Source organism: Borostomias antarcticus (assembly GCF_949987555.1).
Source record: "Borostomias antarcticus genome assembly, chromosome: 34".
In the NCBI taxonomy this organism is placed as follows: Eukaryota; Metazoa; Chordata; class Actinopteri; order Stomiiformes; family Stomiidae; genus Borostomias; species Borostomias antarcticus.
In genome coordinates this window covers 4,801,746-4,818,559 of record NC_140267.1, presented here as the reverse complement: position 1 = coordinate 4,818,559, position 16,814 = coordinate 4,801,746, and the positions used below count along the sequence as shown (strand labels likewise).

The following is a 16,814-nucleotide window of genomic DNA, read 5'->3' as shown; positions in this document are numbered from 1 at the left end:
CCTTTCATGACCACTAGGGGGCGCCAAATACCTAGACAACCAATTGATGATGTCCATCTTTGCTACCAAGCTGAAAGGAAACAATGTCAACTAAATTTAATCAAAGACCAAAAACAAACAATGCATAATTTTCAGCATATTTAATAGTGTAATTCACTGGGTGCTTGGCAGTGTGAACACGCAATCATCAGCATGGGTATTTACACAGCACTTTTTTACAAGCAACACAAGACAAGCAACAAGAGAACTCTTTCTCTGTAAGCGTTCACACACCCATCCGTCCTCAGCCCACTGACGGCCGTCATCTTCGTCCCAGCTGCTTCCTAAAGGCCTTCAGGGACTTCGCCATCATGGGAGCAACTCCTCAAAGGACAGAAAAACATGAGAATAAGTACTTTGATAACACTTCCTCATCACCACAACCAAACGTAAAATAATCATTAATTGTGTGAGTTGTCAGTTCAAATGCATATCCTTTCGACAGAGCAATCAGGAACAGTAGGGTGCAGAGGTACAATAATGATTTAATCCAACAGCTTAACGTTTACTTCTCATTTTAAACACTTTGTGGGTAGACGAACCCAACACCTGCTGGGTAATTTTACACCTGCTGCATATTAGGACACGTACATGACTTTCTACTTGGGGATGAGGGTTACGACAGCTGCAATCACTACATAGGAGTGGAATCTCATCCATGTGTAGCCTAGCTAGCATCATCATCCTAGAATCTATGAATGAAACGGTCAGTGAACAACAGTAAATATCTAGTTTGCATTTAGAAAAGGTGTATTAATGTAACATTAGCTAGGGAAGTTATTGTATTTTAATGGTTCGACAGACTTCTTTTTTTGATGGGGTCTTGTGCTTGGCTGGGCCCAGAGGTGGTAGCGGAAGGTCTGGCAGGTTCGGTATAACTTGGCCTCGATCTGCTGTCATGAGTCTTGACACTGAGAAGATGAGATGTACAGTATGTGTTAATAGACAGATTGTTGCTCTCACCATAATACATCTCACTCTCTCAGGGACCAATGTTTCCTGTACAGAAGTGATCAATGTTACTTGAGACACAAGCAAGTTACAAAGTGCAACACAGGTCGGGAACAGCTTACTTTTACTGACATTGATGTGTTGATATATTCCACTTGAATGAGATGACATGAGGCTACAGCTGGCGGAGAGAAGGACCCAGAGACCCGTGTTCTCTACCAGTGGACTATTAACATCTGACCATAGAGACACACTCCATCTCCAGCCAGAATGAAAGTTAATCCGTCATTTTAGCCCATCTGTGACATGTACATGCAACCCTTGATTGCTTGTCATAGTGTGAATATGAAACCATCTATGGCTTCTCATTGGCAGGTAGCTCAAGAAAGAGCATGACTTGCCCTTGATGTACAGTAGCATGAGTTCATGTAACCTGCTAAGTGACTGCAGATGGAAATCATCTCTAGGCTATAATCTGGTACAGGACATCAAGTGGTGACATTATGTTTGAATGGTACATTATTCCTTTTAAATAAAGTTTATAAAATAAAAAAATATTTAAGACCAGTATAGGTATAATATCATTTTTTGAATGGTACATTATTCCTTTTAAATAAAGTTTATAAAATAAAAAAATATTTAAGACCAGTATAGGTATAATATCCTTTTTTGAATGGTACATTATTCCTTTTAAATAAAGTTTATAAAATAAAAAAAATATTTAAGACCAGTATAGGTATAATATCCTTTTTTGAATGGTACATTATTCCTTTTAAATAAAGTTTATAAAATAAAAAAAATATTTAAGACCAGTATAGGTATAATATCCTTTTTTGAATGGTACATTATTCCTTTTAAATGAAGTTTATAAAATAAAAAAAATATGCCAATATAGGTATAATATCCTTTTTTGAATGGTACATTATTCCTTTTAATTAAAGTTTTTAAAATAAAAAAAATATTTAATACCACTATAGGTATAATATCCTTTTTTTTGGGGGGGGGGGGGGGGGCGCTGAGTAAAACAACATTCCGACAGCAGGAACAAGCAACCAATTCTAGACACCTCATCTGAAAACGCTCCACTGTGTTTTCCATTCGACAGGAACAGTAGTGCAGTAAAAGAGATAGAGAACCTTCTGGAAGAAGTGCTTCTGAATGGAGGCTGAACCAACCTGGGTTTGTCCAGGGGTTGAGGCGACTGCAGAGCACCCGAGGTTCCACAGACGTCCTGCTTGATCCGGACGTTTCTAGGGGGCTTGGCGTCACAGTGGATGAACGCCAACTTCACCTGCCGCCCTGGGGTGATGAGAGAAAAAGATGAAAACACTCATATCAAACTTTCGCATTTCCAGACCACATTGTGAGAACATTTTGTGATATTAAAGTCGCACTGAAACGGACGTTTGGGATCATTTAACTTCCGTAGTTTGACGTATTTCCGACGCAAACAAGCTATGAGGGCGGGACATATGTTTAGAGGAATTTGATTGGAACATTGACAAGTGGACGGGTTTTAAGAACTTTAGACAGATTCGATAGAAGGATAGCGTTGATTGACGGGTGGATGTCGTGAGATTATTGGCCTAAAATCGAAGGTACCTGTTGTCGTCGTTGCACGTGACCTACCGTTTTCCAGGAAGTAAGAAATTACATACTTTGATATAAGATTACAACAAAAGTAGAATTTTGTAAATTTTTTGGCATACATCGTTGAATAGGTGAACACTATGACCAATTAAGTGAACCAAAATGGGACAGAATGCTTTTTTCATTTCATTGCGACTTTAAACTATGTTGAACTGGAAAGATCTGTGCGCCAGCACTGTTCGGGGTCTAGAGGTCGGGTGACGCTGATATGACCTGTCAACAACGCAATATAACGTTCTCAAAGTGTTAAATCAACGAGGTTGTTCGCAGCTTAACACTCCACACGTGTTCTTCATGAGAGGCTAGCGTTTCTTACAGATCCCAGTCCAGCAGACTCAGTATCAACTGTAATTTAGTTCCTACTACATCATTTTACTAATCCCGTGTGATTTTCTGTAAAGACAATATCAAGCAGTGCTCCGCCAGTAGCCACCACTCTCACATTTAAACCTGTAGTCCGTCTAACTTTCAATCTATTCATAGACTCAAATGGCCAGGGGGCAGATGGTCGGGTCAGTTAAACCAGGGCTCGGCAGTATTTATGGGTCTTCCTACTCAAATCACTTTAAACCAACTGGTAAAAACTGTTGATGTATCACCATCTGTGAGACAGGGTTTGTACAGAATATCACTAGGCATTAGGCACCTTGGTTTAAAGACTAACTACATTCTTAATACAAACATAATCAATCCCAATCTGGCCCCCGGGTGATTACTGTTTTTGCTTCCCTCTGGAATATGTAGAGAGTGGGTCGTATGCCCACCTCCCTTGTTCTCTGTAAAGCGCATTGTGTTGCGCTATACAAATAAAGCTTTGATTGACTGATTGAATCCTAAATGAACAATACTTTCCATCATCATTTTTCCACAGGATTTGAACATATCTGATATACCAACATGAAAAGAGCTTTGAAAAGTTACGCCCAGAACACAACGGTAGTATTTTCGGAGATCTGAGATCTATTGATAGCAAACGAATGTATAAAATCCACATCCTGTCACAATATGACGCAGACCTTTGGGTTTCCCGGAGTGGGCCGAGGCGATGCTCTTGGTCAGTCTCTGGAGCTTCCTCTCCCTCTCCTCGGAGAGCCTGAGGTGCATCTCTCTCCAGGACTCGTACTCCTCCAGCCGGGCGTCCCGGAAGTCTCTACTGCAGTGCTTCTCCCACAGATGATCCGTCGAGCCGATGTAGCCCTGCGGACGGCAGGACGACAACGTTAGCGGCGCCTGCATGTGTTGGTTGAAATAAGATTTGAATTTATTGTAATCTAAATGTGATCTACAGTGGGATGAAATTGGGGATGGTTTCACAACACGAATGAGTTATGTTCATGGTTCATCTCTGGGATGTTAACCTCCTAAATAAATAAACAGAATAAACCTAGTAGGGTCCACCCCAAAACCATCTTAAGCAGGACTGGGTTCTTACTGGGTTGCATTCTTCAATACGCAGCAGTTTGTCTGGTGTGCATCGCTCCAATACCGGCTCGAGGATGTCAAACGGGACTCCTCCGATCTCATGGAGCACTGAGGAGACGACACAAGGCCAGCTCTGTGACATCACAAGGCCAGCTCAGTGACACCACAAAGCCAGCTCAGTGACATCACAAGGCCGGCTCAGTGACATCACAAGGCCGGCTCAGTGACATCACAAGGCCAGCTCAGTGACTGCACAAGGCCGGCTCAGTGAGATCACAAGGCCAGCTCAGTGAGATCACAAGGCCAGCTCAGTGACATCGCAAGGCCAGCTCAGTGACATCGCAAGGCCGGCTCAATGACATCACAAGGCCGGCTCAGTGACATCACAAGGCCGGCTCAGTGACATCACAAGGCCAGCTCAGTGACATCAGCTCCCCCAACCTCCAATAGACCGCCTCGGAGAAAGAGGATGTCCCCTGCGCTAAACTCACGGTCAATGTTGTTCTGCAGCGCTCGGATGCATTGCTGGTACAAGCTCATCATGGCTGGGAGGAAGGTGATCTTCGCCCCAGAGTACACCTGCATCTTCGTATTCAGCCTCTGGCCGGTGAAGACGGGAGCCTCCAGAGAGACAGACACCTCGGAGACCTTCTCCTCCGCTGGGGGGACAAGGGAGTCACGCCAAGAACATCCACAATAATACAGAATTATGAGCCGATAATGAAAACAACTGGTATGAATCATTTTGGTCAACTGACCTCTCCGGTCTAAATACTGGAAGTGGGAGAGCTCGTCGCATTCGGGTAGAAACGCAGGCAGAGGAACATTGAGCAAGTCCATCACCGACCCCTTCTCCTAAATAGGCATGATTACAAGTTCAATCATGCATCTGTGATACATTAATGAGTTGGGAAAACAAGCAGTTCGTATGGTAAATGTTAGAAAGATGTACCACGTTAGGAAGACTCAAGTCCTCGGACACCGTGGGAAACTTTGTGGATTCGGTATCAGATTCCTTAAATGGCGTCTCCATTTTTTCAACAGTATGGCATTTCTTTGTGGGCTTTTTGTTCGATATTTTCCTCTTTTTAGTCGTCTTTAGATCATAACTCAAAAAGGACTCAAAGGACATAGAAGGCATCTCAACGACCTTTTCTGTCCGTTTGTCCTCATGTGTAATCTTGGTCACTTTCTTGTCTTTGGGCTTCTTACAATGTTTCTCATCCGTTTCTTTTGTCTCGCACACCTGCTTTCTCACACTGGGCTCCCTCTTTTTACGATGGCACGACAAGGATTCGGCTTTTTTGTTCACGTGGAAATTATCAATATCCGATACCGTTCTATTTCCGTCACGGTCAGATTTTGAAGTCGCCACAGCTGCTGGTCTCGAACGTGGAAGTGGTTTCTTGTCGGAGCGTTTTTTGGTCCCACTTTTCTTGCCTGTGTCCACGTCGACTTTCGAGACGAGGCATCTTTTCTTGTGACTTTTCTCTGATCCTTTCCTTCCATCATCGTCGTTCTCAGAATCCTTACGATGCTTCTTCACAGCGTTAACATCACCAGGCCTGTTCTTTTCTTGTTCCTCCGATTCATTCAAATTCTCCTTCCTCACGTTTTTCTGGATTTCATTTTCACATTTAAAATGTCCTTTCTTCCCTTCCGGTGGCTTTTTTGCATTGTCTTGTTCTTTCTCTACACCTGGCGTTCGCTCCACCTCTCTCTCCACTTCTCTCCCTACATCTGCCTTTCTCTCCCTCTCTCTCCCTACACCTGCCTTTCTCTCCACATCTCTCTCCACCTCTCTCTCCACTTCTCTCCCTACATCTGCCTTTCTCTCCCTCTCTCTCCCTACACCTGCCTTTCTCTCCACATCTCTCTCCCCCTCTCTCTCCACTTCTCTCCCTACATCTGCCTTTCTCTCCCTCTCTCTCCCTACATCTGCCTTTCTCTCCCTCTCTCTCCCTACACCTGCCTTTCTCTCCACATCTCTCTCCACATCTCTCTCTCTCTCCCCCTTTCTCTCCCCCTCTCTCCCTACACCTGCCTTTCTCTCCACATCTCTCTCCACCTCTCTCTCCACATCTGCCTCTCTCTCCCCCTTTCTCTCCACCTCTCTCTCTACACCTCCCTTTCTCTCCACCTCTCTCCCTACACCTCCCTTTCTCTCCACCTCTCTCTCTCCACCTCCCTTTCTCTCCACCTCTCTCTCTACACCTCCCTTTCTCTCCACCTCTCTCTCCACACCTCCCTTTCTCTCCACCTCTCTCTCTCCACCTCCCTTTCTCTCCACACCTCCCTTTCTCTCCACCTCTCTCTCTACCGTATCCTCCTTCTCTACCTCTTGTGGTTGTTCTCTCTCCAAGACGTCTCTCTTTTTGTCCTCAGCATTCAACCGCTCCCTCTTAGAAGCTACATGGTCTTGGTCATCAGCTCTTGGACAGTCTTGATTTGAATCTTGCTTATTTCGGTCCTCAGTTTTCACATATTCATCCCTTGAACTGTTTTGGTCGCCTTCTTCTGTTTTGGAAATCTTTCCCTCTGAAGTTACCCCCTCCTCCGTCTGGCTGCTGAGACGCAAACAAAAAGAAAACTGTCAAAACTAGACCGGTGGACTGAACCGTAAAACAAATACTTACAAATGATTCAAAGTGTGAGTATCTAAAAGTCAAGTCGCACTTTACCTTGATTCTTTAGGGACCAATTTCTTCCAATTTCTAACAAGTGACTTGGCAACTTCTCCAGCACTTTCATGCTTACGGAATGAGTTTACCGTTTTACCAATTCCAGTTTCCTAAGACACACACACACACACACACACACACACACACACACACACACAAACACATGGGCAACCATATAACATAATCTTGAAATTAAAGAGACAAACAATAAATATATTCAAACATAACTTGAAACATAGTTGGTCTTACTGCAAGAATGTCTATGGTGATATCAAGTTCTTGTAGTCTATTTAAGGTTTCCAGGACCTAGAAAAGAGACAGATAGTAAATATATGAACCCAAATGTATGAAATTAGGTCATCTGGTTTTGCAATGATGATCAATGGCAATTAATTTGACTACTGCAATGTAAAAAAAATGATTCACATAATATGCCTTAAATTAAAACTGAAACATACTCATAAAACGTGAAATGCCAATAGGCTACTGCCATATATGAAGAGCCATGCCAGATATGGTGTGCTTGGGTCACCAGTTCAATAGAAAGACAGAGTTGCTGATCGTGCATTCGGAGTAGGAGCTATGTATGGCACTACCGCGCCCAGCAAGACTTCTATGAACTATAAATGGTCAATGGGAATGCAGGCACCCCGGCAGTAAACGCTTCACGTGACAGAAGGACGCACGTTTTACGCACCAGAAATACAGCTAGAACGCGCTTTTAACCACTTAGAATGAGGTCTTAATACATGGTTCCTCCAAACACAGGTCATTACAGTTCAAGCATGGAGAATGGCCGGGTCTTACTTGATGGACAGCAGTCGTCAGATGAACAACTGGAGGGGTTGTTATTTTTAACACCAGAGCACTACCCCACGTTCATACTGCCCTGCCCCTCACCCTGCCCCCACTCGTGGTGTTGCCCCATATGCTGCCCAGTAGCAGTGCACATGTCTCGGACATCAAGTTTTGTGACACCTCCTCGCCTGCGTGCGTCCTATCCCAACCTTAAAGCCATCAACTATTATTATAGGCGAGAGGGGGAGAATTGATCAAAATCAATCGGCAGCCAATTAACTGTACTTTTAAATAAATGACAGGAGGTAGAAAGTGAAGAGTAAGGTCATTCCAGTATTTAGGCCTATCGATTCCCTGTCATCATTGATCTGAGAAGACAGAATCGGTAACAACAGTAGCCTCCAGTGGAAACTATATAATTGACCAGTGATTGAGTAAAACAAGGGTGTATTACGTTATCAGCCTCATTTAGCACATTACCAGCAGAATGAGGCACTAAAGAAAACATTTACGTCTTTGATTCAGTCAGACTACTGCTTGTAGGCGTCCTACGAATTTGGACTCAAAACATCAATTAATCAATCAACCAGGTAGTTGTGCGATGGAGGGTACTTGGAGTAAATGTATGTTAGCAGTTTGTGTGTGGGTATACCGTCTTAGATGTAGTCGATTCTGAGAGTTGGAGCTTCAGCAGCAACACTTTCTTCGACACATCAGTGGCAGCCATCACGGTTGTTCACGTGCGTCAATCCACCTGCAGATCCCAAACGCGCATGCCCACATCCATGACAATTTATAATGGGCGGCGTGAAATACTTGTATATTTGCAAATATAGCATGAACTCAGGGGCCAAATATACATTATAGTCGATTAACCTTGATGATTTTGTTTTGTATAGTACGTTTTGTCTTGTTATCTTAAATGTTTAAAGTAGGTTATATTATGAGTCCTGTCATCATCCTGCAGTTCACAATTTACATGTCGAAAGTAAAGATTACAGATTGGATCCGAGAGGTCCACTGAAGAAGCGTCATGTTCCTCATGATCACCATGTTACAAGTCAATGGACTATTGTCAGTTTATGGTGAGGAGGGGGTCTGGCTTCAAATGCCCCCCATTCATAGCCGTGCGCCCACACGCTTGTTGCGCAATAGGATCCTTAGTGCACCCCGGAGGAGGAGTTAATTGCTCTCTTTCGGTAGCTCTCCCTTACTACTGGTCTCTCTCCCCCGCACACTGCCTGGAGGTGCAAGTCATTGCTCACCGGCTTCATTTGTATCTCTACGGTAAGTGAATTTACACCAAACGTGTATTGTAGGCTACCTTTACGCACGGACAACAATTGAAAAGTAATCCACGTTAATGAACTGACTCACATTAGTATGCATGTTTGACAGTTGCTACAGTCAAGTATACTTGTGAGTGCATTCACGGAATATTGGCCTGCTAAAGAATAATAATCATCTTTTAAAATAGGTATTGCGTTTTGAGAAATGTCTGCCTGGTGTAGACTGTATGAAAGGCCTCGTTTTGAATTGACATTAATTATAAGATGTTTATTGTAATCAACTCAAGAAGATGATTTCTCTCAGTAAAGTAATTAAGAATTATATCATTTATTTCTCTGGCACTGATGAATTCTCGTCAGAAATCTTCACATTTAAACGAAAATAGCCGGACGGACATTTAGGTCCAGTCGTCATGTCAGAAGTCTATAAAAGGAACGTGACGGCTGAGCTCTCCAACGATGCTATTCCTGGACACGCTACTGATAAATAGTGACAGATGCAAGGACAGGAATGTAGACGCGCTAACTTGCACCACCATCATTCCAGCTTTAGTCCTAGCAACACTATTTCTAAAGAGAGATTAAAATATTAATCTACTGTTTCACAATACTGTGAAGCTTGATCATGTCCTATGTTTTAAGACCAAATGCCAAACGTGTAGTCAGATTGGGAGCACATTTTGAATTTGCCTCATCTGCCTCGGTCTTGTTGAATGTTTGTTTGAGATCTTCTCTCCATTGCGACATGAGGAATGAACGTGTGTGTACTCTTTTCGATTGTGCCTTTTAACCACTGTCTATTATCATTGCAAATTGATCCATATTGTTGATCTACCTGTAGACATTATGTGGATCCACATTGTTGATCCATTAGATATTAGTTATGTGGATCCATATCCATTAGTAATGATCATAGACACCGGTAAATGGTAAATGGACTGCACTTATATAGCGCTTTTCCACCTTAGCGACACTCAAAGCGCTTTACAATGGCCTCTCATTCACCCATTCACACACACATTCACACACCAATGGCGGTAGCTGCCATGCAAGGTGCCAACCTGCTCATTGGGAGCAATTGATGTTATGTTTACCCACATTGATATATATACTGTATATATTTTTCTATCTCTCTGACATGTTTTCATGTTCTTGTCACTAGGTCTGGGCTGTGTCGCACTGCTGCAGCCATGGCGCCCAAAAAGAACAAGGCCACCAAAAAGAATAAAGGAGATATAAACGAGATGACCATCATGGTGGACGACAGCCCGATCAACAAGATCAACGGGCTGAACGCCCTTCTGGAGGGAGGAAACGGCTTCAGCTGCATCTCCACCGAGGTCACCGACCCCGTGTACGCCCCGAACCTCCTCGAGGGCTTGAGCTCCATGCGGCAGGACAGCTTCCTGTGCGATCTGACCGTCGCCACCAAGTCAAAGTCCTTCGACGTGCACAAGGTCGTCATGGCCTCTTGCAGCGTGTACATTCAGAACATCCTGAAGAAGGATTCGTCACTCGCAGTGATAGATCTCAACGACTTGTCCCCTGTAGGCCTGGCTTCGGTGATCACATATGCCTACTCAGGTAAGATGACCCTGTCTCTCTACAGCATCGGCAGCACCATCGCGGCGGCCATCTTGTTGCAAATCAACACCCTGGTGAAGATGTGCAGCGACTTCCTGATGCAGGAGCTGAGCGTGGAGAACTGCATGTACGTGGCCAACGTCGCCGACACCTACAACCTCAAGGAAACCAAGGCAGCCACTCAGAAGTTCATGCGCGAGAACTTCATCGAGTTCTCCGAGATGGAGCAGTTCCTGAAGTTGACCTACGAGCAAATCAGCGAGTTCCTCACCGACGACTCCTTGCATCTGCCCTCTGAGATCACCGCCTTCCAGATCGCCATGAAGTGGCTGGACTTCGACGAGAAGAGGTTGAGGTACGCCGCCGACCTCCTGAACCACATCCGCTTCGGCACCATCTCTGCGCAGGACCTGGTGAGCCACGTCCAGACGGTGCCCAGGATGATGCAAGACTCCGAGTGCCATCGTCTGTTGGTCGACGCCATGAACTACCACCTGCTACCGTTCCAGCAGAACATCCTCCAGTCTCGCAGGACGAAGGTGCGCGGGGGTCTTCGGGTGTTGCTGACCGTCGGGGGGCGACCTGCCCTGACGGAGAAGTCTCTTAGTAAGGAGGTTCTGTACAGGGATGAAGACAACGTGTGGAATAGGCTGACGGACATGCCGGCGAAGAGCTTCAACCAGTGTGTGGCCGTTCTGGATGGCTTCCTGTATGTGGCAGGCGGAGAAGACCAGAACGATGCTAGGAACCAGGCGAAACATGCTGTCAGCAACTTCTGCAGGTCGGTTTGTGTGTGTGTGTGTGTGTGTGTGTGTGTGTGTCCTCCATCCACCCACTCACTCACTATCTCTCTCTCTCTCTCTCTCTCTCTCACACACACACACACAACCATACACACACACAGCTAGTGAATTCCGAAACATAGTATGTATAATATGTTGTGATTCTAATATAATATTTCTGCATTACATAGGTATGATCCCAGATTCAACACTTGGATCCATTTGAGCACCATGACCCAGAAGCGCACCCACTTCAGTCTCAACACCTACAACGGGCTTCTCTTCGCCATCGGGGGGCGCAACTCCGATGGCTGCCAGGCCTCCGTGGAGTGCTACGTGCCATCATCCAACCAATGGCAGCTGAAAGCCCCTATGGAGATACCCCGCTGCTGTCATGCCAGCTCCGTCGTCGACGGCAAGATCCTGGTAACCGGCGGTTACATCAACAACGCCTATTCCCGGGCGGTGTGTAGCTACGACCCGTCCACCGATAGCTGGCAGGATAAGAACAGCTTGAGCACCCCGAGAGGATGGCACTCTGCAGCCACCGTAGGAGATCGAGCGTACGTCATCGGGGGAAGCCAGCTGGGCGGTCGGGGCGAGAGGGTGGATGTCTTAGCGGTCGAATGTTACAATCCTCACAACGGGCAATGGAGCTACTCCGCCCCCTTGCTCACAGGGGTGAGCACAGCCGGCGCCGCCACCTTGAATAACAAGATCTACCTCATGGGAGGCTGGAATGAGGTGGAGAAGAAGTACAAGAAGTGCATCCAGCTTTACAACCCCGATCTCAACGAATGGACTGAGGATGACGAGCTCCCCGAGGCGACGGTTGGCATCTCCTGCTGCGTGGTCACCATACCCACGCGCAAAACACGGGAGTCCAGGGCGAGCTCCGTCTCCTCCGCGCCCGTCAGCATATAGAAGCTTCCAGAGACGAGATAGAGTTTTAAATTCTCCGGCAAGTAGACACACCAGAGTCATTATGAGATTTCAGTGCAGAAAGTGCTAAGTCTGATCGGTGTGTGAAATATACAGTATGTTTAATACATTCTCAGTTTAATAGAAGAAAAAAAATGATGAAATACAAAATGTTTCATATCAAGCGAATTTGGAATTTATACCGATTTGATAATATTTTATTAATTCCCATTTGAAAAAACTGGTGTGTGTAAGAGTAACATGAATTGAAAGGTGCTTTGTGTGGAGACAAACTTAAGTTAATAGTATGAAGGGAACATTGATAGTCGAAAGCTAACTTTGTTTTCTTAGATTATGGTTGTGACAAGAAAAGATTCTAGGCATTGATCAGAATGTAAACAAAAGATGTACATTTAAACATGGATATTTAGACATAACACGTTTTCTTTGGGGCCAATTCAGTCATAATAGTTTTTTCTTCAGCCCTTTTCTTTTTAGCCTGTAAAGCTGTTTTATTTTCCTCCACTTGTAGAATATGCAAATACCCATACATTCAGTTTTATGTACATATTCAAAATAATTACAGCAAATTATGATAGACACCTTTCAAGTAATCATCCTGTAACTATAACAACTGTGATTAATAGCTGAATACTTGAATAGACGTCTTATGTTGATATTCAAATTAGGGCAATAGGCTACAATCCATGAATTTCAGTGCCTTAGATGAAGGATTTACAAAAGCATTCTCCAGTGCTGGAATAGGAAGACCTGGGCTGAGTTTCCCAGAGGCATCGTAGCGCTACGTTCATCGTAGCGCTATGATGAACGCCGTAGCTTACGATGAACGTAGCGCTACGATGCCTCTGGGAAACTCAGCCCTGTAAGATTTAACCTTGAGAGTTGTGGGCGGTACCTACCAGGGGTAGGTGTGGATAAGAGTTGTGGGCGGTACCTACCAGGGGGTAGGTGTGGTTGAGAGTTGTGGGCGGTACCTACCAGGGGTAGGTGTGGTTAAGAGTTGTGGGCGGTACCTACCAGGGGTAGGTGTGGCTGACTAGTAGCCTACTGGATGTATTCTTCTTCTTTAGCTTTCAAAAGTTCACAGTCTTGTTAAAATGGAGGCAGTCGGGTTCAGGCACCAGCAAAATGATGGATAAAGCTTCATACGAAGCTTGAGGAGACAATGTTGGGAGGATGTTGTAATGAGGATTGAATGGAGTCAAAGTGAATTTGACTGTGGTAACATTTGTTGTTTTTTTTAACGAAAGAGAGAGAAAAACACAGAGAAGTTATTCGCCTGAGCCCCTATGGGAGTGGGGACTGCACCTCATATTCCTTGACAGCTCATGTATTTACATGTTCTTGTTTTTAAATTAAACAGTTGAAGAGTGTGGGTGACATGGAACTTATTTATTAAACACGTGGATGGTCCTAATTATTAAACACGTGGATGGTCCTATTTCAAACAACACTGTGGTGACTTCTGGGTAAAGTTGTTTGAATTAGCAGCAGTAGTGTCTACCAGGCTCTACACATTAATAAAAAAAATACCTCTGACATTTTGCAAGAATCTTTTTTCTCTTCCAGTACATGAAAAAGTCTGTTTTATATTGACCTACATGTATATCTGAAGCAAAATGGAGGCTTGTGGCCTAACATAAATGTTCATAGACTGTTTTCAAGCATCATGCTGTGAAGCGACACATCAAGAGAATGAGATTTTGAGCTCACTATACGGCTGCTAATTTACTGCTCAACATCATTAGCCTACGCACACGCACAAGGATTGTGGGAAAATATGCAATATTCATGATTAAAGGTGCTACAGATTACATTTCTATGAGACAAATCATAACAATAAAAATATGTATTAACAAAGCCAATAATATTACGATTCCTGAGACAGATAAACAACATTCATTTTGGACCTGTCAATTTTATTTATATATATATATATATATATATATATATATATATATATATATATATATATATATATATAAAGATACATTCATAATCATTTGGTTTTTTGGGGGGGGGGATACTTTTTATAAGCTCTGTGGATATATTATACAAATAATAAACAAGATTTGTCTACATAAAAGTCTATATCACCTTTAACCTTTAATCTGAAGTGTAAACAGGGTTGACACACATGGGGGCTTGAGTCACATGACGGAGTGGTCAGATTTCAAATGTGTGTCAACGTTTCTGCAATACGGGCAGCCGAGAGACGAAGACTCGGATCAAGCTGGTATTACGTACAGTATAAATGGGTGGTTGATATTAACATGGCATTAGCATGTGGCTCCGAGCATCAAACACAAATAATTAAATATTTAATTTGTCAAAAAAACTTGTAAAATATTGTTCAGAACATACTGCTTTGTATGAACAACAAACTTTCATGCATTTCATCACTCACTTTTTCACGATTTTCAACCAAACATGAAAAAGCTCATATGGCGTGACTGTCCCACGTTTCACAAAATTTAAACTTGAATAAAACTAAGAATACTGGATAATGGATACTGTAACATATGGAGTGACACTATTTAAAACTGAGAATACTGGATAATGGATACTGTAACATGACTGTAACATGATACTCTTGTGGTGCCGACAGAGAAATGCAGGTCAACATTCAATGAAGTAAGGGAGAGAGGGAGGGAGGGAGGGAGGGAGGGAGTGACAACCCGACAAACGCTATCTATGGTGCGCTGGCTTATAGCCACGCACAAAAAGGGGGCAGAGAGGAGAGGAACAAAGGTCGTGGCTAAAGAGAGGATTCAAACAGGTTCGTCCTCAAACGGGGATCGAACCCCGGTCTCCCGCATAGAAGCCGGATACTTTATCCACTGCACTACAGAGAAAGTAGAGAGAGAGAGGGGTGAAAAGGCCAAAAGTAAATGTAGGAATAAACCCACAAGCTAGCAGCCATGGCGATTGCTCCTACAAGCTAGGGTAAGCCTCGCTTACCCATACAAATCCAAATAAAACTTAAGACTTTCAGACTGTTTCAGACTATTGAAAGCCACCTCGCTGAACCTCACAGCCACCTTTCCATTTTCCCAACAGACGTTCTTTTACCATTATCAATCAATCAATCAAAGCTTTATTTATTTATTATTCATTATCCATGCAGGGTTCCTTTTAAGATGGTAACGTTGACCAGTTCGCGATACCAATTGCTCAAAAATGCTGCAGAACCAGTTGTCGTGGCCGAGTGGTTAAGGCGATGGACTAGAAATCCATTGGGGTCTCCCCGCGCAGGTTCGAATCCTGCCGACAACGATGTGTATTTTTCACGGTGGCGGGGGTGCACAAGATGGACTGTGCTATTAGGGAGAGGTGACACAGTTGATTATCCAAGCAATTGCCCAAAAGGACTGCCAGACATCTTTTCTTGGTTAAACTATGTCTAGTTTAATGCTGTTTATTATGGAGAAAAATGTAACTATGTCAACAGTAGGTTTTCACGTAGTGTATGACTTTACATATTCAAATATTATATCTGGTGAATTGCATACACTGATGCGAACCTGTGGAACACGGGTGCAATGAAGAATGAGTCAGACGGTGGCACTAAGCTTTTACTAATACATCCATCTCCTACTATAGCCCACCACGCCTGGGTCCCACTAGTGCTCCCTCTAGTGGCCATCTTGTATATCTCTTTACCAGATTAAATGAACATGTTGTACCCACACTACACAAACTGTGACCACACATTTTGTGTGTGTCACATTTTTCGACACACACCTCTCGAAATACAATACGGTTGTATTGTTTTTATTTTGGCACAAATATTCCTGACCGATATTGAAATACAAAGCATTGTATTGTATTTATTATGACATGTGTAGCCTATTGTATTTCAATATCGTGTATTGTATGTCAATGTGTGTATTGTATTTCATTTTGGCACATATGAAAGGGTGATTCGTGCCAAAATAAAATACAATACACACCTTGAAATACAATACACACTTTGAAATACAATACACACCGCGAAATACAATATGGTTGTACTGTTTTTATTTTTGGCACTAATATTCCTGACCGACTTTGAAATACAAAGCATTTTTGTATTGTATTTATGTTACATGTGAATATTTCCTGCCGGGGAATGATGTAGCCCCAGGTGGGTTTATTACCGCTGGGGGGGAAGGTAGGACCATGGCTAGGAGGGAAAGAGTTAATGTTTTGCCAGATTTTATTTCACAGAACCAGTCCTAAAAGGTTTTGTCCGATTTACTGTGACTTTTTACAGGAAACAGTCTGAACACAATGCATTCCTCTCTCCATGACCTCCCAGTGATTAATCATTGCGTAGGGGAGAACAGGATGTTCTCTGCCTGCTACAGTAGATCTTTATCAGGCGTCCACATTCCAGTCGGTGAGATATCACAATATGATCTGTCATGTCCATAATGTGCTACATGGGTGACTCTCTCACACATATTGACCTAAACACATCACATCACATTTTCCAGGTTTTATTTTCTCATGCCATGATTAATATGTGTTTGAATTTTTAAAAATAAAGCTACGAAACATCAAAGCAATGTTAAGATAATTGAGTGAGCTTATGAAACGTAACCTATATAGGCTAACCTGAATGTGTATGATATGTGTAGCTATAAGTAGCTTACACAATTTCATAATCCCATTCTGTATATATGTTTTGAACT

General features: G+C 43.4%; 2 protein-coding genes across 2 annotated transcripts; one reads left to right on the top strand and one right to left on the bottom strand.

Annotated features, from left to right (window-relative positions):
* Positions 1-301: 301 nt before the first annotated feature.
* eloal (elongin A, like) lies at positions 302-8,268 on the bottom strand (the record flags this gene model as incomplete). Its single annotated transcript, XM_084460923.1, has 11 exons — positions 302-363; positions 844-950; positions 2,166-2,289; positions 3,657-3,837; positions 4,073-4,170; positions 4,554-4,721; positions 4,821-4,917; positions 6,611-6,629; positions 6,744-6,853; positions 6,993-7,049; positions 8,194-8,268. 11 exons carry the CDS (start codon positions 8,266-8,268, stop codon positions 302-304), a joined length of 1,098 nt encoding a protein of 365 aa, XP_084317049.1.
* Positions 8,269-10,020: 1,752 nt separating this feature from the next.
* On the top strand, positions 10,021-12,120 carry klhl31 (kelch-like family member 31; the record flags this gene model as incomplete). Its single annotated transcript, XM_084460867.1, has 2 exons — positions 10,021-11,195; positions 11,388-12,120. The coding sequence occupies 2 exons, from the start codon at positions 10,021-10,023 to the stop codon at positions 12,118-12,120; spliced, it is 1,908 nt and encodes a 635-aa protein (XP_084316993.1).
* Positions 12,121-16,814: the final 4,694 nt, after the last annotated feature.